This window comes from Notolepis coatsorum, assembly GCF_963971535.1.
Source record: "Notolepis coatsorum genome assembly, chromosome: 7".
Classification (NCBI taxonomy): Eukaryota; Metazoa; Chordata; class Actinopteri; order Aulopiformes; family Paralepididae; genus Notolepis; species Notolepis coatsorum.
Genome location: NC_140171.1, coordinates 160,065,583 through 160,087,471, shown reverse-complemented (window position 1 = coordinate 160,087,471; position 21,889 = coordinate 160,065,583). Strand labels below are relative to the sequence as shown.

At 42.5% G+C, this 21,889-nt stretch overlaps 1 protein-coding gene across 1 annotated transcript in view; it reads right to left on the bottom strand.

The window, feature by feature from the left end:
• LOC311231828 (E3 ubiquitin-protein ligase SMURF2-like) overlaps positions 1-21,889 on the bottom strand; it is a 208,372-nt gene that overhangs the window by 136,707 nt on the left and 49,776 nt on the right. The window contains exon 3 of the mRNA XM_084318450.1: positions 5,300-5,408. Within this exon, the coding sequence (XP_084174576.1) occupies positions 5,300-5,408 (109 nt within the window). The remainder of the gene's footprint in view (positions 1-5,299; positions 5,409-21,889) is intronic.

The following is a 21,889-nucleotide window of genomic DNA, read 5'->3' as shown; positions in this document are numbered from 1 at the left end:
ATTATTACTTCCTGACACTAATGGGTAAGTAACCGTTAATATTATTATTACTTCCTGACACTAATGGCTAACTAAATATTATTATTACTTCCTGACACTAATGGGTAACTAAATATTATTATTACTTCCTGACACTAATGGGTAACTAAATATTATTATTACTTCCTGACACTAATGGGTAAGTAACCGTTAATATTATTATTACTTCCTGACACTAATGGGTAACTAACCGTTAATATTATTATTACTTCCTGACACTAATGGGTAACTAACCGTTAATATTATTATTACTTCCTGACACTAATGGGTAACTAACCGTTAATATTATTATTACTTCCTGACACTAATGGGTAACTAACCGTTAATATTATTATTACTTCCTGACACTAATGGGTAACTAACCGTTAATATTATCATTACTTCCTGACACTAATGGGTAACTAACCGTTAATATTATTATTACTTCCTGACACTAATGGGTAACTAACCGTTAATATTATTATTACTTCCTGACACTAATGGGTAACTAACCGTTAATATTATTATTACTTCCTGACACTAATGGGTAAGTAACCGTTAATATTATTATTACTTCCTGACACTAATGGGTAAGTAACCGTTAATATTATTATTACTTCCTGACACTAATGGCTAACTAAATATTATTATTACTTCCTGACACTAATGGGTAACTAAATATTATTATTACTTCCTGACACTAATGGGTAACTAAATATTATTATTACTTCCTGACACTAATGGGTAAGTAACCGTTAATATTATTATTACTTCCTGACACTAATGGGTAACTAACCGTTAATATTATTATTACTTCCTGACACTAATGGGTAACTAACCGTTAATATTATTATTACTTCCTGACACTAATGGGTAACTAACCGTTAATATTATTATTACTTCCTGACACTAATGGGTAACTAACCGTTAATATTATTATTACTTCCTGACACTAATGGGTAACTAACCGTTAATATTATCATTACTTCCTGACACTAATGGGTAACTAACCGTTAATATTATTATTACTTCCTGACACTAATGGGTAACTAACCGTTAATATTATTATTACTTCCTGACACTAATGGGTAACTAACCGTTAATATTATTATTACTTCCTGACACTAATGGGTAAGTAACCGTTAATATTATTATTACTTCCTGACACTAATGGGTAAGTAACCGTTAATATTATTATTACTTCCTGACACTAATGGGTAACTAACCGTTAATATTATTATTACTTCCTGACACTAATGGGTAAGTAACCGTTAATATTATTATTACTTCCTGACACTAATGGGTAACTAACCGTTAATATTATTATTACTTCCTGACACTAATGGGTAACTAACCGTTAATATTATTATTACTTCCTGACACTAATGGGTAACTAACCGTTAGTGTGAATCTGCCAGCCCCTCAGCCCTTCTAAGGTCATGGATTCATTATTGTCCCACCCTGAGCAATCTGGTTTTAGTTTCATGGCTCTATCTTGAACAATTGTAAAAGTTGATCAACTGACACACAGAAAAAACATCACAGCTGAACAGCCAGGACGACACAACACACGCGGTGCCATGTACAGTAGAAAGAGAAAGCTCACAGGTGACCACAACACACGCGGTGCCATGTACAGTAGAAAGAGAAAGCTCACAGGTGACCACAACACACCAGGTACCATGTACAGTAGAAAGAGAAAGCTCACAGGTGACCACAACACACCAGGTACCATGTACAGTAGAAAGAGAAAGCTCACAGCTGACCACAACACACCAGAGACATGTACAGTAGAAAGAGAAAGCTCACAGCTGACCACAACACACCAGAGACATGTACAGTAGAAAGAGAAAGCTCACAGCTGACCACAACACACCAGAGACATGTACAGTAGAAAGAGAAAGTTCACAGCTGACCACAACACACCAGAGACATGTAGAAAGAGAAACCTCACAGCTGACCACAACACACCAGAGACATGTACAGTAGAAAGAGAAACCTCACAGCTGACCACAACACACCAGAGACATGTACAGTAGAAAGAGAAACCTCACAGCTGACCACAACACACCAGAGACATGTACAGTAGAAAGAGAAAGCTCACAGCTGACCACAACACACCAGAGACATGTACAGTAGAAAGAGAAAGTTCACAGCTGACCACAACACACCAGAGACATGTAGAAAGAGAAACCTCACAGCTGACCACAACACACCAGAGACATGTACAGTAGAAAGAGAAACCTCACAGCTGACCACAACACACCAGAGACATGTACAGTAGAAAGAGAAACCTCACAGCTGACCACAACACACCAGAGACATGTAGAAAGAGAAACCTCACAGCTGACCACAACACACCAGAGACAGACCATAGTTTGCCAGTCGTTGTGTGAACATAAACAAAAGTTGGAGAGCCACTGCTGCACTATTGACCATATTCACACGCATCTATACTTTCCGTAGCCGCATTTCTGGCAGACGTTTCTGGTCATGTGACATGTGCGCCCAATAGCGTGATGAGCTGTGTCTTTACCCATTTCCACGTCAAACAGCCTGCAAACTACCTGGCGTTCTATCGCCATGCTCTAAGACAAACTCTAACCTTAACCAACTTCGAAAGAGTGCCTAAGCTTAACCGTCGAAAGAACTTGCCTAACCTTAACCAACTTCGAAGATTGCCTAAGCTTAACCAGTGTAGAAACTCGCGTCGGCCAATCAGAGAGCGTCTGCGAGAAATGCGGCTACCTTTGGTAGAAATGCTATTCACACTGTGGCCATTTTACTCTTATGTCATGTTATGTCATGTTATGTCAATATTTCTTTCCACCCTGTTTTCACCTATGGTCTCTTATTATATGAAACATAAGAGAAAAATGTCCGCTGTATGAATAATATGGGCCACGCTGGGAACAGACCAGGGATCAGCTTCTGAAGCACTTCTCTGCTGTTATGCTGGGAACTAAAATCTTGGTGGGGGGGGGGAGAAACTCTTGGACATTTTAACCCTTTCAGTGCCATAAACGTAGTTTATTTCGATTTTAATACCCTATTCAATGTCAGGGAGCTGTATTTTGCCTGTAAAAGACATACTGGGACTCCGACGGTGCAGTACCGGCCGCATCCTACCAGGCGGCGGTATCGAGCACCCTTTGAAACTCTGTGTCTTGGGCTGTGCAGCGATTATATGGGGCCGGCTCGGCTATTTTTCTCCGGGCAAGACGAGCGGTTATAACGGTCGGATTGAGAAGAATTGGATACTCCCGATCGGTGTTGTGGGATGGATTATGTTGGCGACACGACACATCTATACTTGGAATGGCGATCAGATAATTGGAATATTGTTTTTGGGGTACATCCTAGTCAAGGTAAGGGCTATATGATATCAATCTTGCGTTGATCCAAGAATGTTTTCATTGCGATCCGAGCGTATGTGTGTAACGATAGTCCACAATGTATGCCGTTGATGGCGATCAAATCATCAAAAAACGCCAATGGATTTAGTATAATACACGTTGCGGCTTATAACCAGCCTCCCAGGAATTATGGACCTTGTAGAAGTGAAGCAATATTCCATTTACTTAAGTATGTATTTTAGGAGGATTTTCAGAAAATAGGGCTCCAGGCTTAAGAGGTTAAAGGGGAACTATTTTACTATTTCTTTCACTATTTGGGCACTTTTACACAATTCCTGTGAGTCTATGGAACACCTCTGTAATATATATATTTTTTTTATTCATTGTTTTGTATTTCTAATCAAGTCCTCAAAAACAGCATTTTTCTACCTCAAGATCTCGAGCCGTTTTGAGCTGATGTGGACTGGGGTGCAGGTGCTGGTGCCTGAGGAGCCACATTAACATGCAGCAGTGACTATATGATGTGGACTGGGGTGCAGGTGCTGGTGCCTGAGGAGCCACATTAACATGCAGCAGTGACTATATGACATCACATATAGGCACATTTTCAAACGACTCAGTTCAGTGAGGGTGAATATTGTGAGAGGAGAATTGGAAGAATGCGCCAATATGAGAATTTTGAGACATAGATCATATTAATATAAGTTCACATAGCTAGGAAACAATGCTAAACACTCAAAAAGGCCATTTATAAGATAGTTCCCCTTAGGCCTGCCGCGATAAGCAATAAATCGATTAATTGACGCGATAATTAAAATTAATGCAATGATTTTGACGGGCGCGATTAATTGCTATTTGCGCGTTTGTTTTAATGAGGCGGAACCAGTACCCCTCGTCAGTCACTCCGTGTGGGGGGCCGCTGGCCTTACTACAGAGCACAGCACGGGAGCTCCGTGGGGCACTAGCAACGCCACATAGCTTAACTACATTTCTCAATAGTGTTGCTCCTTTTAACCAAATAGCGTTCTTTGTAGTGTAACGTTAGCTATTTTTAGACCCAAGTAGTTACTCGCTACTTCCCGGAGAAACTGGACTGCTAAATAAAGATTAAAGATCTAGTGTTGATGCTCATTCAATGCCAACAACATTAGCTAAATAGCTAACAAACGAAATACAACGTATAGCATAGCTACAACACAGAATAACGTTAATACAATTACATGCATCATTGTTTACAATGAACGGGTGGGACTAGTCAAAGGACTGGACACGGGGACAAGTTAAACATGAATGAATTTATTATAACAGGTAATCGAGTTGCGCTCCCGTGCCTACGCACCACAGGGCTATTCTATTCTATACGGCTTTGACGCTTCCTCCTCATCGTTGATTGCCTGTAGTAGCTGCATCTAACGTTAGTAGCTAACGTTAAAACTAACCTAAAGTTAGTTGCTCACCAACAATCTCAACATTTGTTTTATCATTAGCTCAAAAACACAGAACCGAACGAGACAAGTTGGCCGCTCATAGATGCTGCTAGGATAATAACAACAATACTTCCGCTCCGGTCGGTGGGCTTCAAAATAAAAGTCTAAAACACCAGAAAAGACGGAGCGGTGGGCTTCAAAATAAAAGTTTTGGGAAATAAATTTCTCAAAAAAAAATTCTCTAACCGGTCGCAATAATATCGCTTATCGCGATATTTTCGGGGGCAATTAATCGCCCAGCAAAATGTGTTATCGTGGCAGGCCTAGTTCCCCTTTAAGCACTTCAAGGACCTTGTGCGAACCCTGATAAATACTGATGGTTGATGGACTTATATATGTTAATATAATATGAGGGTATAGAGAGACACAGATGTGGTCTACATTATTTTGCTTATGAGAACAAAAGGAAATATAAATGTAAAACCATAATCCACTTACAGGTCATAATGTTGGTTCCACTTGGGGTCCAGGGTGTTGCGGATGGTGTCGGTGGAGTGGCACTGCCCCGAGCCGTCCACCACCACCTTGGCGAAGGGGTCCGGCAGCCCTGCGGAGCCAAGATGGAGGACACCAGGGTCAAAGGTTTAAAACAAGTGGCCAACTGCACCGCCACGTCCGGCACAACATGGAGTCAAAATGAATGGCATTTTAGGAAACTGCATACAACTTTATGTATTCCATAGGCAGCATTCCATAGGCAGCATCACACCTGGACAAGAGGCAGGGGAACAATGTGAGAATGCTATTTATTGACTACAGCTCAGCATTCAACACCATAGTCCCCTCCAAACTCGTCGTCAAGACTAGGGGTGTAACGATGCATCGATTAATCCAAATGCATCGATTCTAATGTGACGATTCAACTGCATTGAATTTTTTATATATTTTTTTAATGTTTTTTTTTTGCGTGTGTTGTTTTTATTGACCTATAGTCCATTCATGCTGAGTGAATCAGTTCCCCCAGCCACATGTGTGTATTCAAAAAAAATTGGGGAATTAACTGATAGAAAATGTATCGAATCGAATCGTGGTCAAATGAAGAGATTTCATGATGCATTGAATCGTTGCCTGAATAATCGTAATCGAAATTAATCGTTGTGAGGTTGCATCGTTACACCCCTATCAGAGACCGGTTTTAAAGTGGTAAAGTGCATAATGCATAGAGGCACAATTTACAGTAAAAGTGCATATAATCAAAGTGCGTGATGCACAGACACACAGAAACAGCACTTCTACAACCTGACTAAATAACACTCCATCACCTGCTCTCTCTCCCCTAGCTCCTCCCCCTCTGTGTGTGTGTGTGTGTGTTAGCTCCAAGCCCTCCCCCTCTGTGTGTGTGTTAGCTCCAAGCCCTCCCCCTCTGTGTGTGTGTGTGTGTGTTAGCTCCAAGCCCTCCCCCTCTGTGTGTGTGTTAGCTCCAAGCCCTCCCCCTCTGTGTGTGTGTGTGTGTGTTAGCTCCAAGCCCTCCCCCTCTGTGTGTGTGTGTGTGTGTGTGTGTGTGTGTGTGTATGTTAGCTCCAAGCCCTCCCCCTCTGTGTGTGTGTGTGTGTGTTAGCTCCAAGCCCTCCCCCTCTGTGTGTGTGTGTGTGTGTGTTAGCTCCAAGCCCTCCCCCTCTGTGTGTGTGTTAGCTCCAAGCCCTCTCCCTCTGTGTGTGTGTGTGTGTGTGTTAGCTCCAAGCCCTCCCCCTCTGTGTGTGTGTGTGTTAGTTCCAAGCCCTCCCCCTGTGTGTGTGTGTGTGTGTGTGTGTTAGTTCCAAGCCCTCCCCCTGTGTGTGTGTGTGTTAGCTCCAAGCCCTCCCCCTCTGTGTGTGTGTTAGCTCCAAGCCCTCCCCCTCTGTGTGTGTGTGTGTGTTAGCTCCAAGCCCTCCCCCTCTGTGTGTGTGTGTGTGTGTTAGTTCCAAGCCCTCCCCCTCTGTGTGTGTGTGAGTGTGTTAGTTCCAAGCCCTCCCCGTGTGTGTGTGTGTGTGTGTGTGTGTGTGTGTGTGTGTGTGTGTGTGTGTGTGTGTGTGTGTTAGCTCCAAGCCCTCCCCCTCTGTGTGTGCGTGTGTGTGTGTGTTAGCTCCAAGCCCTCCCCCTCTGTGTGTGTGTGTGTGTGTTAGCTCCAAGCCCTCCCCCTCTGTGTGTGTGTGTGTTAGTTCGAAGCCCTCCCCCTGTGTGTGTGTGTGTGTTAGCGCCAAGCCCTCCTCCTCTGTGTGTGTGTTAGTTCCAAGCCCTCCTCCTCTGTGTGTGTGTTAGTTCCAAGCCCTCCTCCTCTGTGTGTGTGTTAGTTCCAAGCCCTCCTCCTCTGTGTGTGTGTTAGTTCCAAGCCCTCCTCCTCTGTGTGTGTGTTAGTTCCAAGCCCTCCTCCTCTGTGTGTGTGTTAGTTCCAAGCCCTCCTCCTCTGTGTGTGTGTTAGTTCCAAGCCCTCCTCCTCTGTGTGTGTGTTAGTTCCAAGCCCTCCTCCTCTGTGTGTGTGTTAGTTCCAAGCCCTCCTCCTCTGTGTGTGTGTTAGTTCCAAGCCCTCCTCCTCTGTGTGTGTGTTAGTTCCAAGCCCTCCTCCTCTGTGTGTGTGTTAGTTCCAAGCCCTCCTCCTCTGTGTGTGTGTTAGTTCCAAGCCCTCATCCTGTGTGTGTGTGTGTGTGTGTGTGCACGCGTGTGTGTTAGCTCCAAGCCCTCCCCCTCTGTGTGTGTGTGTATGTGTGTGTGTTAGCTCCAAGCCCTCCCCCTCTGTGTGTGTGTGTGTGTTAGGGCTGAGGCCAAACGTTCGAACCTTCGTTCGTTACGTTGGCATTCGAATTCTAAATAAACATTCGAATTTTTTATAAAAAAACTAATTTCCTTTTTTTTCTCTATTCATTCTGTTTAAACCAATGGGTTTTTCTTCACAGTTGCAGATAAAGATTAGGCACTAATATTATAGTATTAAAAAAACTGATGAGTTATATTCATTAACTCATTGGACGCCACTCACGAATAAAGTCGGGTTAACTCGCCGACGGTTGAGCGCCAAACCTGAGAAAAGTCTGGTTTTCTATCGTTATTTCTTTTATTCGATATTCCCATTCATAATCCATCGAGGGAGCCTGTGTTATCATTGGGAATGAGTCTGAGATCGCAAACGTCCAATACTGCCGCCTTGCGGCCGGTATTGCACATCCTTGGAAACTCTCTGGCTTGGTATGTGCGTTGATCTAAAAAGTCCGGTCCGGCTTTTCCTAGTCGGGCAGGACAAGCGTTTATAACTCATGGATTGATGAGAATCAAGCACCGCCGATTCATGTTTTTTGGTGGATTATGTTGGCAACACGTTCGACATCAATACTTGGAATGGTGATCAGATAATTGGAATATTCTTTTTGGAGTATATCCTAGTCAAGGTAAGGGGTATATGGTATCAATCTTGCGTTGATCCAAGAATCCATTCACAGCGATCCGACCGTATGTGTGTAATGTGTGTGTGTAACGTATCCCGTTGGTGGCGATCAAAGCATGGAAAAACGACCCCCCCCCCCCCCCCACCCTTTCATGCATTCATGATGAAACATATTAGCGATAATATAGCGCTGAGCAATAGATACTCGATGTTAAATGGGCAATCGTTTTATATCCATTGCTATGATATAAAATATAGTTTGAGCCCTGCAAACACCGCCATGTACCCCTATTCTTTAAAGCGGTGGCCTTCTTACCACACGGTACACAGCGACCTCTGGCGCACATTGAGTTAAAGAAAGTTGATTTAATTGATTTAGTTGGGCTGGGGCTTCTCCCTGGGCTGGGTCTGGAAAGTTGATTTAATAAAAAGAAAAAGACTAATTTAATCAGATTAATCACTTTATGGGCGGCTAGGTGGCGCAGTGGGCAAGGCGCTCGCCACCAACGCAGGAGATGCTGGGTTCGAGCTCTCGGCGTTGCTACCAGCTTGGCTGGTCGTTCATACTAATACAATTTGGCAGTATTAGGTGGTGGGAAGCTGGTGCGTGGGGATCGGACGTTGTGGACAGCGATTCCTACAGGTCGGTTAGTGCGCCTGCGCAGTAGAATCAGGAAGCGACGGGGGCGGCGTGTCCCTCCCACGCAGACCCTCGCCGCTGAGAGATTGCGCTGTGCAGGTGAAAAGATGCGACGGCTGCCTCCCCGAGTACCGGAGGGGACACGTGATGCAAGGCTTCGTCCACATTGCAGCCGGCTTGTGGGAGGCATGGCCTAACAGTGTTCGAGACAGGGGAGGGTAGAATTGGACAATACGAAATTGGGGAAGGGAGAAAAATATAAAAATGGGGAGGAAAAACTAGACAAAAAAAAAGATTAATCACTTTATTCAAATTGAGGATTTAGTTTGAGGATATTTATTAAAAAAATTATTATTATTATTATTATTATTATTATTATTATTATTATTATTATTATTATTATTATTATTATTATTATTATTATTATTATTAACACTTTGGCTGCCATGGGTTAAATTCATTATCCCGTAGGTCCGTAGGTTGCCGGCTCTATTTGTCTATAGAGAAAGTCCCCTTCTTTGCAGGGCTATAACTTTTTAAATTCTATTGCTACATTGCCATTATTAGGGCCCATTCAAAGTCCTATATGTATTGTTCATTGTGTAGCAACGTTAAACTTTTTCATTCACATATTCATAGTAAAGTATGGTCTAATGTATAAGTATGTTTTCATCTCTTTCTGCAGCTTTCTCCAGAACGTGATCTATAGCCCCAAATACATTATATTGATGATGCAATACAGTTTTATGGCAATCAGCGCGATATAAAAAATTCCAACTAGACGTACTTCTAGAAGTTACTACACGTCATCTGATGTTGACCGGATGGGCTAGGGGGCGTTTATAATTCCGTGGGCAGCGTTATACCAATCATCTAATGTGGGTCAAATGTTGATAATAGCAGTTAGTATCGAAGACGGTAACTTTACACGCTAAAACTCACCCCAGTCTCCGCGCGCCGTTGGGCGATCATCGTAGAGTAGAAATTTTACCATTATGGGATGTCGATTTACCCGGTCCATCTCCAGCTTGTATAATGGTATACGTCCAAATCATGTTGTTTATCGAGTTATTGGCAATCGATCGCTATGTAGTGTGTCGAGATCGAGTCCCGGAACCTATAGCTAGTGCCCGGAAGTAATACGGCCGACCAGCACAATCTCCATAGCACTTCCTGTTAAGCGATTGCGCCGATCGGCCACCAGATGGCGCTCCTGAACCGCCAGAGAGCTCAGTGGGTCCTCCTGGTGGATCTCAGGCCAGCGGAGGGGAAATATGAATCCGATCCCAGATTTTTGAAATATTGATATTAAAGACGCTGTAAAGCGTCTTCGGCAACTTGAGCATGGCCGGGAATGACGTGTTTAGGCGTTTTCCGGCAGCCAAAGTGTTAAAAAATTAAAGATTCGAAATTATTTTTAAAAAAGATTATTAAAAAAGAAGGTTCGAACGTCCGTTCGAAAAACTCTGACAAAGTTCAAATCCCAAAAACAGGCTTTGGGGACAGCCTTAGTGTGTGTGTGTGTGTCCTGTCCCAGTGTTGGGCAAGTTACTAACTAGTTACAGTTACTAGTTACTTCTTCCAAAAAGTAACTAAATTACTTACTCAGTTACAAATTATAAAAGTTATTAGTTACTTCAGAAAGTAACTATTGCGTTACTTTCAAGTAAATGTTTTACATAAACAACATACACAAATCTAAACTATTTTAATGTTGCTGTGGGACAAAGTGAGACTAGCCTCCAATCAAATGCCATGTATGTAGATATTATAATTACTATGTTTATATAGTGGATCATACAAATACAAACACAATAGATGTTTTGGAACTTTTGATATGTATTGCCCCTCAACAGGCCACAACTGGGCGACATTAAATTATGCTAGTTAAGCACTATACCAAAAATAAATAACAAATATATACTGATTGATTGAACATTTTAATTAACAGATTGCAGAATGGGTACAGTACAGTACAGCTCAATACACACAATTGTTAAGGGGATGCAGACCAGAGAAATACTTTCATCTTGTTTACATCAGGGTCCCCCATTATCAATTCATGACATTTATGACATACACAACATATAGATATAAGAATTAGTGCTGTCAGGCGATTTAAAAAATTAATCTAATTAATTACAGGATTTGTAATTAATTAATCTAATTAATCGCATTTTAATCGCATAACCATTTTATGCCTGATATTCTATATTCTATAATCATATTTCAAATTGCATGTGTCCGGATGGCAGAATTCAGTACTGTATCTACAAAACCTTCTGTTTAATCATCTTCCATCTATTAATTTGCTTAGATTTTTCAGGTCTGGTCAATTTGAGCATGGTGTTATTCACAGTCAAAGATTAAAAAAAAATGTATTGATATTCTCATTTGGTTCATTACAATTTACTCAAAATAAAGATTGATTGATTGAATGAAAATGTTATTAACAGATTGCAGAATGGGTACAATACAGTACGGCTCAATACACACAATTGTTAAGGGGATGCAGACCAGAGAAATACTTTTGTCTTGTTTACATCAGGGTCCCCCATTTTCAATTCATAATGAATTGTAAGTAAGGGTGCAACTTGCACCGTGTAAATCCATTATTTGTGGATCTAGCCCACAGTATTTCTGACACTGGGAATACATTCCCTGAGATTCATAGATGTACCTAGAATCAGATACCAAGAACATGCAAAAAAAGTCTGTAAATGTGTATTCTACATTATTATGGAATGAATGATACAAAAAAAATATTATATAAAAAAAAAAAAAAAAAAAAAAATGTAATTAATTTTGAGTTAATTTTCATAACGCGATAATTAGCTGTGTAATTAATTAATCTAATTAACGCGATAAACTGACAGCCCTAATAAGAATCTAATCTAATCATCTAAACTAATCTAATCATGACATTTAAGACATGCATGACATACAGATATATATATCTCTGAGCACCTGAAGACTGTGCTATTAAACCAGGAAGGGCAGCACTATGTTGATAAGGCTGTCAGCACTGGCAGTAGAGCCTCCACTACTGTAGTGCCCTGCGCTGCAACACAACTAACACAAGAGTGAACAAAAAACGCTCATGGACCCGCGGTCTGTCATTGACTGCTCGCTGCACACTGCAGCACCCACTCTCCACACTTTAGATCACACAAACACACTTACACTTTATATTTATTGATAAAGGATTTGCACTACAACTCGTACACCTACTGTGAATTGTACCTAAATTGCACCTCGTCCCATTGCTCCATTTCTGCCTTGCACTATATAGTATTGTATATTAGTACACTGCACAGTATTGTATATTGTATGGTAACTACGTCTATTCTGCATCGAACATTGTACATATGTCTAAACTGAACACTGTGACCTCATTTTTTACTTCTAATTTTACTATGTTATTTTATTTCATACTTATCTTGTCTTGCACAGTCTCTGGAGCGCAACAGTAAGAAGCATTTTGTATAAAAGTATTCTGTACTTCTGTATGACAACTATTAAAGAAACTTGAACTTGAACTTGAACTTGTGTTGTTCGTTGGATTCGTTTTGGATTATTGGGCTCGCCAAACAAACTATCAAAACATACAGTGCCCTGCGCTGCAACACAACTAACACAAGAGTGAACAAAAAACGCTCATGGACCCGCGGCCGTTGACTGTGACTCGCTTGTGTTGTCGCTGTGTGTCAGACTCTGCTTGCTTCCGAACACCCGCCCACCTCTACCTCTGATTGGCTTACCATGACATTTTACTCAACCTCAGCCAATCGTCAGCATGTATGCGCTGGTCTCGTGCACTGCCCACTAACCAAGGAAGGACAGAATGCCTCTCGGCGCAGAGATCTGTCTGATGAAAAAAACAGCTTCAATCATAGTAACGCGCCGCATTTTTTGGCAGTAACGGTAATGGCGTTATTAAGATTGGAAGAGTAATCCGTTCGATTACTCGTTACTGAAAAAACTAACGCCAGTATTTATAACGCCGTTATTCCCATCACTGGTGTCCCCTCCCCCTCTGTTTCTCTGCTTTCCCTTCTCTCCTCTCCGCAATACACTGCATTTATATATATATATATATGATTGACAGCACATCCTACCCTTCATATGTTCACTGATATACAATTAACATATTAAAACCTTAATAATTTGTTTGTTTATCCAGTTTTGATGGTTTATTAATCTGGTATATGTCTGATTCGCTCATGGCTCACGCTGAAAATAGACCAGACGCCGAAAGCTGCAGATCGCAAGCCAGCTGCGGCCTGGCTAGTGTGTCCGTTGTGCGTCTGTTAACACATTCAGCGCCAGGGATTAGCCTTATCCTTGTACCTAGAGCACCAGCTATCTAGAGCCTATTTTCACTGTGCGTGACGATGTTTGCCGAGCTATATCTATATTCTATGGATACAATACTATGGTCATTTGAAAGGAACTATCTTCTGTCCAAGATGCAAAAAATATGTTTTCATGTATACGTCCGCGCATTATCCCGTGGTAAATATTGTATAGTTTAGGAGTGATCCGGGATAATTCCTGAAAAGATGAGTTATAGGGCGTTACGTGAATTCTACTATAAGTGTTGGCCAGTGGAGGTTATTGCATGACTACTAGTGAGGCAGTGCTTCACTAGTATACAGACAAAAAAATATATATATATATATATTATTATTAATATACATAATATATTTATCTTTTTTTTCTTTTCTTTTTTTTTATATTTATTTTTATTATAAATGTTTTCCTCTGTGAAAAAATATTCCAGTGAATGTTTTATTTTTTTCCAAGTGATACACAGCTCCCAATCACTTACATTGGCTAGATTGGACAGTAACTGGTCTAAGTGCGCGCCCAGGGAGGCCGAACCTCACTCATTCATTTGAATGGGGCTTGAAAGATTGACAGTTCTGACACTTTTTTTTACACCAATCAGAGAACACCATTTCCTATCCCATGCTTTGAGAGAGCCCAGCCAGTAACATTACTGTGTAGGCAGTAGCACTGTAGGCTAAATGAAACTTTGCACCAAAGGACCGAAGTATAAATCAGCAACATGGAGAGGACTTATGCATCTGGATCAGAAAAAAAGTTTAGGGTGAAAAAGTAAGTACAGTGTTTGTAAAATGGTAAATGGTAAATGGCTGCTTTTTTATATAGCACTTTTATCCAAAGCGCTTTACAATTTGTTACTCACATTTTTACCCATTCACTCACACATTCACTCACACATTCACACACCGACGGCGGAGGCAACCATGCAAGGTGCCAACCTGCTCATCGGGAGCAATTAGGGGTTAAGTGTCTTGCTCAAGGACACATCGACACGCTGCCCGGGAGGAGCGGGAATCGAACCGGGAACCTCCGGATTGCCAGACGACTGCTCTACCTCCTGGGCCACTGTCGCCCCTTAGCGTGTATGCTAACAGTAGCTAGCCAATTTGTTAGCTACCTTTAGCTTAGTTTATATTACATCACAATGATGATCACCAAGCTAACTTACTGTACACAGTAGGGCTGGGCAATTAATCGAAACCAAATCGCGATATCGATTCATAGACCTATGCAATCTCATTTCTAAGTTATGACGATTTTTCTTTTATAAAAAAAAAAAGTTATAATATAATAAAAAAAGAAATTTAACTTTTTAAATGATTTTATCTGGGTTGAACATGATTTGTGGAACTCCCTCTGGTGTTGTGGTCGTGGTATTCACTGACCTTTGGGAAGTATTTCGACATTCACATGGGTATCTTAGTGGTGTAGTGTATCTTGTAGACCAGGCCCATTGCAAGTTGCTGTACTCTGTCGTCTACTCTAAGCCACCCTAGGTTGTCAAAATGGGCAGGGGTGAGGTGGGTTTTAGGAGTAAGGTCAAGCAGTAGTCTGACCAGTTTGTTTTGTGATGTTTTTGAGGTGCTTTGGTACCATGAGGTGCAAGCATAGTCGTTAGGGATGCACCGATATGAAAATTGGCCGCCGATACCGATTGTTCAACTAACACTATCGGCCGATACCGATACCGATACCGATATTTGTATATTTGTATATAAGTATTTGTAATTTTTTTTTTTTTTTTTTTTTTTTTAGATTTTTTTTTAATGAAACTACTGTATATTTGTATGTGTATGTTTGTATTTGTAGGCCTCTTTACTTACTTAAAAAAAGGAAACATCAAGAAATATGTTTATGGTATCACTATCTCTCTCCCAGTATCGTCTTGCGGCCTGCAGAGGGATACTATTTTCTCAACCAGAGCTTTCAACCAATGCAATGGAACCATTCTTGCGGCCTGCAGCGGGATACTATTCTCTCAACCAGAGCTTTCAACCAATGCAATGGAACCATTTTGATTGACAGTCGATTCGGCCAATTACGCCACACCGCTAGCACCCACCTCCTGCTGTCCTTACCACCAATCAGCAAGCGTTTATAAATTTTTCTACTTCCGGGCATGCCGCCATTGTTCTGTTTGCGAGAGCAGAACACACTTAACGTAGCTACGTTAGCTGCCCGGCCCGCCGACCGGCGCTCCACGCATGACCAAATGAGACATAATGATTTTACTGCAACAAATGTTATAATAAAACAAAGCCTTTCTATAAATTTGTCTGGTTGAAAACTTTATTAACAGATTGCAGAATGTGTAGTTGGGTACGGAATGAGCAACGGAATGGAACCGAGCTATGAACGGACTAACGGAGTAATGCCTTGTTTACTGCTATCTTCGGGTAAATAATATGCTTGTTATTGAACGTGTAACACTTCATTTTAACAGCAGATACTTTCTTAAATGCCATCTTCCCGAGAGAGGGTGTTGACGGGGAGTTGTGTTATTAATAGCATTGAACAGCTAACAGAAAGCTAGCGTTAACTATTGTTAAAGGTTTAGCCATAACGTTACCTTGGCTAAAGTTGGGGCTATTGTTGTGGCTGATGGTTGTTTAACACAGCAGGAGACGATATTTCCAATTGTAACAAGTAGGTAATTTATTTAGGAAAAGAAGTTCTTAACAGCAAAAGCTATGGATCGAGCAGAGGATCACCACAGCTTGAACAAAAAACACTCTAACTCTCAATCCCTCTGCTTGTCCCCTAAATCCCCTCTCAGTCCTGCCCCCCCATGACAGATATGATGACGTATCATATCATGTCAGATCTGACATGACGTACATTAAGATGATACGTAGATTTAACATCGGAGAGATAAAACATTAAGAACATGAAGAGAGATAAACAAGATATGATGTACACACACGATATGATGTAAAACATTAAGAACATTGAAGAGAGAGTGAGATGTGTGTGTGTGTGTGTGTGTGTGTGTGTGTGTGTATGTGTGTGTGTGTCTGTGTGTGTGTGCGTCTGCGTACAGACGTATGTGTATTGTATGCGTGTGTTGTGTCACAGGGAATGTGTGTGTGTGTGTGTGTGTCGGTGTGTATGTCTGTGCGACTGTGTGTGTCTGTGTCTGTGTGACTGTGTGTGTCTGTGTGTCCGTGTGTGTGTGCTGTGTCTGTGTGTGTGTGCTGTGTATGTGTGTGTCCGTGTGTCTGTGTGTGTGTGCTGTGTCTGTGTGTGTGTGCTGTGTATGTATGAAAGAGAGAAAAGAACAAGATATGAAAGCGATACGATGTACGAGATTACAAGCACACAACGTGCCGTACTGAAATGTCCATCTGTCCAAGTTGTTTTAAGAACGTCAGCCAGACCGTCTTTCAGCACTGCTAGTTGACCTATATTAAACTAGTCCACCCCATACACATTTTCCACAACATTCCCCCATTTGGGGCTATCCCTAGTCCCACCCAAATCATATAACCAAGAAAATGTGAACGTCTAACTAAACGAGAAACCATATTTATATAATAAAAGTTTAAATGGCTGATCTAAACAAGAAACCTAGCCATATAATACATTTTAAATGTCTAACTAAACAAGAAACCTTACTTCATTCACTGGACCCCTAACGGACCAACAAAGGCTGACTACCGTTCTCACAATAAACACAAAACCGCTCAAAACAAGAGTAATAATAAAACATCAAAAAAAAATACCCCAATTTATAATCCTAACCTGACAGACAAATCCCCCCAACCTCCACCGCTTACCAAATGAGCCACAGTTCCGGCCGGAAACCGCGACTCTCATCAGGGAAAGGAGAAGTTGACCGTCAGAACTAAACATAGAACATCCCTCCCAAAAAAAAATGACATTGTCTCTTCCATAACATTGAGTCCCAGTGTCCATCGCTCAGCCCCCCTTCCATGCCCACGCCATAGTCTCCTCACCGTATTGCCAAAAGTCACATTTTGCCAATACAGCAACCACCACGCCACACCTCCAGTCCCCGTAGAAGCGTGTCCCCATACCTGGACGGGAGGCGCTGGTACCGACCTCACCACGTGTCCCCCCATCTTCGACGGGAGGTGCCCATCTTGCCCACTGCGTTAGCCCCCCCCTTTGTCCCTCCAGTCCCCAGAACCGATCCCCAGACCACTTCTTCTCAATGCTTCCTCAGGCTCAGAACCGACACTCTGCCGATGCCCCTTCCCATTCCGGTTTGACCAGGACCACGAGTAAAATAAACAAAAAATAATAATAAAAAAAATAAAAAATAATGCAATGATTTTCAATGGTTGCAATCTCTATGCCGAAGGATCATTAGAAAATCAGACTAAAATTCCTAGTTAAAGGAATAAACCAACAAAACTGCACTCAGACCATCCCCCGTCACTCTTAAAGGAAAGAACCAACAAAAAGAAAATGTCCCTACCTCACCATACCCCTAATCCTCTATCCCCTCGTCTCCCTCTAAGGCAGCATAAAGCTGAGGATATGGCCCGATTTGTGGCTCAATCTCTTTCTGTCCCACCATCAGCATTTGGCTCGTTACGTGTGAAGTTACCAGCCTACCCAAGAGAGGCATACCACAACAGAAAAGGAGAACCAATATCAACCCTGCCACCCCAATGGATATCCCCGTCTGCATCACTATGCTTCCTCGGTGTAGTTGAGATACCGCTGCTGATTGTAAAACAAATAGTTGATCCACCCGGTGTTCTTATTGACCGATATCCATGGCAGAATAGACTCAAACCCTGCCGCAATCTCATTCTTAGCCATGAACTCGGCTGGAATGCCCCTTGGCTGTCCTATGCTGTCCAGATACACCCTTGGGTTCTGCCTTGTACTGTAGCTACGCTTCGTTCGAGAGATAGGAGACTCAGAAGGTCCTTCCGTCACTGATAATGGTAGGACCACCATTGGCATGATCGCCTGAACCCGGGCACATCTACCTGACCAATCTAAAGGAAGTGTATTCCTCAACCTCCTACCGCCGCAGAGCCAGTATTGGTCCGCCAGTGCCATATCCTGGACATTGGGGTTGGTTGGTATCCACTCCCTTTAACACGACCCCGTGTCCACACTTTCCTTCTTTCGTGCAGTTAGTCGTGATGCTCCAAATAGTAGTGCACCGCCCCTCTGCTTGTCCCCTAAATCCCCTCTCAGTCCTGCCCCCCCATGACAGATATGATGACGTATCATATCATGTCAGATCTGACATGACGTACATTAAGATGATACGTAGATTTAACATCGGAGAGAGATAAAACATTAAGAACATGAAGAGAGATAAACAAGATATGATGTACACACACGATATGATGTAAAACATTAAGAACATTGAAGAGAGAGTGAGATGTGTGTGTGTGTGTGTGTGTGTGTGTGTGTATGTGTGTGTGTGTCTGTGTGTGTGTGCGTCTGCGTACAGACGTATGTGTATTGTATGTGTGTATTGTGTCACAGGGAATGTGTGTGTGTGTGTGTGTGTGTGTCGGTGTGTATGTCTGTGCGACTGTGTGTGTCTGTGTGTGTGTGTGTGTGTGTCTGTGTGACTGTGTGTGTCTGTGTGTCCGTGTGTGTGTGCTGTGTCTGTGTGTGTGTGCTGTGTATGTGTGTGTCCGTGTGTCTGTGTGTGTGTGCTGTGTCTGTGTGTGTGTGCTGTGTATGTATGAAAGAGAGAAAAGAACAAGATATGAAAGCGATACGATGTACGAGATTACAAGCACACAACGTGCCGTACTGAAATGTCCATCTGTCCAAGTTGTTTTAAGAACGTCAGCCAGACCGTCTTTCAGCACTGCTAGTTGACCTATATTAAACTAGTCCACCCCATACACATTTTCCACAACACTATTCATAATGCAGCAATAATGGCTGCAGACCTGCAAGCAAAGTACAGCAAGTTGACAAAGGAGTATTCCAACGCAAATCACATTTTCACCAGTAACGTTAGTCTTGCATCTCCCGGTAGCTAATGAACGGACTCGGAGTAATGCCTTGCTGCTATGGGTAATAATAATATGCTGATGTTATTGTCCGTGTAACACTAACTATATAACGCTAATGCCACAAAACGAATGCCTTGTTAATCATAAGTAGTTACTTTGATGCAGTAGATTGTGTGTGTGTGTGGGGGACGGCGGGCGTTGTGCAGGTAGGTCGCGAGTGAACTTTTTTTTTTTTGCCTTTTGACGCTACACAAATTGATGGGTATTTATCGGCGACTGCTATCGGCACATTTGAGCTTATCGGCCGATAGGCCGATAGCAGTCAACAAGGCACTTATCGGCCGATACCGATACCCGACCGATATATCGGTGCACCCCTAATAGTCGTAGTACCCTAGAGTCTTCAAGGTATTCTTGTTTACCAGAGAGGAGATCCGGTACAGGAATCTAGTTTGTTGGTTGACTTAGTTTCATTACATTCGATCCCATTTTGTCACAGGAAAGATTTGCCTCTAGGATGGAACCCAGGTAGATAATTTCATCTTTCCTTTTCCTTGTCACCTTCACCTAATATGTTTTGATCTGGTCAGGTGCGCTGTCACCTAATATGTTTTGATCTGGTCAGGTGCGCTGCCTATCACCTAATATGTTTTGATCTGGTCAGGTGCGCTGTCACCTAATATGTTTTGATCCGGTCAGGTGCGCTGTCACCTAATATGTTTTGATCTGTGTCTGGTTAGGTGTGCCGTCACGCGTCACCTAATATGTTGCATCTGTCTGGTCAGGTGTGCCGTCACCGAATATGTAATTTTTTGCATCTGTGTCTGATCAGGTGCGCCGTCACTGAATATGTAATTTTTTGCATCTGTGTCTGGTCAGGTGCGCCGTCACCTAATGTTATGTTTTCATCTGTGTCCACTGACCACTGACACACACAGTGGGGGATGTTTTTTTTTTTTTTTCTATTATCTTTTTCCCTCTCCTTTTTTCCGATTTTTCTCCCATCCCACTGTTAGTCGTTATGCCAATTCCCAACCCCCTTCCTGGTTGTTGCGCACCACCCCCCCCCCCCCCCCCCCCCCCCCCTACTGTTGGTCCGGGAGGCCGGAGACTGTCACATGTTTTCCTCCGACACATGTGCAGCCAGCCAGCAGCCAGCGCAGATTCTCACCGGGAGTGTAACGTGTGGAAGGTCACACTACCTTTCTCCAGATCCTACCCTCGCTGTGCAGGCGCCCCGACGGAACTGTAGGGGTGGCTGTCCACAACGCCCAGGACCCACCCACGGCTTCCCTCCCCCTAACTCAGCCAAACGAGTTAGTATAGTGATCAGCCCAAGCCAAGGCAATGCTGACTCTCCGGGAGTCGAGACCGCAGCCTCTTGTATTGGTGACAAGCACAATCTCCGCTACGCCACCTGACCGCAGTGGGGGATGTTTTAAAAATATAATTTAATATATAATATAATAATTTGTGCTTCACCAAAAAATTTGGTCAGCAGCCGCCACTGGTGTTGGCGTTTCTTGCCTGTACATGCTACTATTTTCTATATATATATACCATTTTCAAATCAAATGTATATAATAGGAATTATGTTTCATCATGAATGCATCAAGGGGGGGGGGGGGGGGGTATTATGCTTTGATGGCCAGTAACGGCATTCGTGTTGAACACTACAGAAGCTGATCAGCTGGATGGGTATGAAAACATTGTTGGATCAAGCTAAAATGTATGTCAGATAGTCCTTACCTGTGGTCGGGTGTATTCCAAAAAGAATATTCCAATTGTCTGATCGCGATTTCCAGTATTGGTGTCCATCTGGTCCTGGACATAATTCGGCACAATTTATGGACCGAGTGTGCCAGATGCGTTTCGAAGTGGTCGGATGAATCGATTTACTCGGCTCCGTCTAAATTTAGTGCCCGGAGGGATTTAAACGTAACACACGGTCTGGAACAGGGTTTACTGCACTCTCGATACTGCCACCTAGCCGGATCTGGCCGGTACTGCACCCTCTGGGTCCCAGTATGTCTTTTAACAGCAACATACAGGTCCATGACATTGAATAGAATATTAAAATCGGAAAAAATTTAAACGGCCCAAATAACGAGTTTACTCGTTGGCGTTCAACCGCTGGTGGCCAATAACGAGTAAACTCGTTGTTGGCGCAGAAAGTGTTAAGCCCCGGGCCCTATTTTCTGAAAATCCGCCTAAAATACATACCTAACGGAACGTAGGCCAAATGCGTCCACATTTTTATAACAATAGCACCCTGCGCCGTTTTCATTGAGGTTTCTTACAAATGAACGATGCTTTATCTTGTCCTTTATATGCCGATTATCATTAGAATCTTAAATTGTACCATATGTCCCCCTTTAGACAACATATGTAACGCTACCAGCGCACTTTTGTTAGGATAATTAGTTGGCCATTCTCGGTCGCTATACCGAGGTCGCAGTAATAGTTTAACGCTGTTCAGATCACGTCGGAGAATATAGACCCATCCCAGTGACCTGCGACCTGTGCTAACGCTCTTGGGAAATGCAGTGTTGTAGTTCTCAACATTTTCAGCCTTTAATTTTAAACCAATGCTGCCATCTACTGACAACAAAAAAGTGTTGTCTAATCGTCACCTTGAGAGCTACTTCCGTATACAGCGCCGCCCAAACCCATTCTAGAGATTCCCACTTTTTGCTGGGAGTGGGGCGTGGCCGTATTTGGTC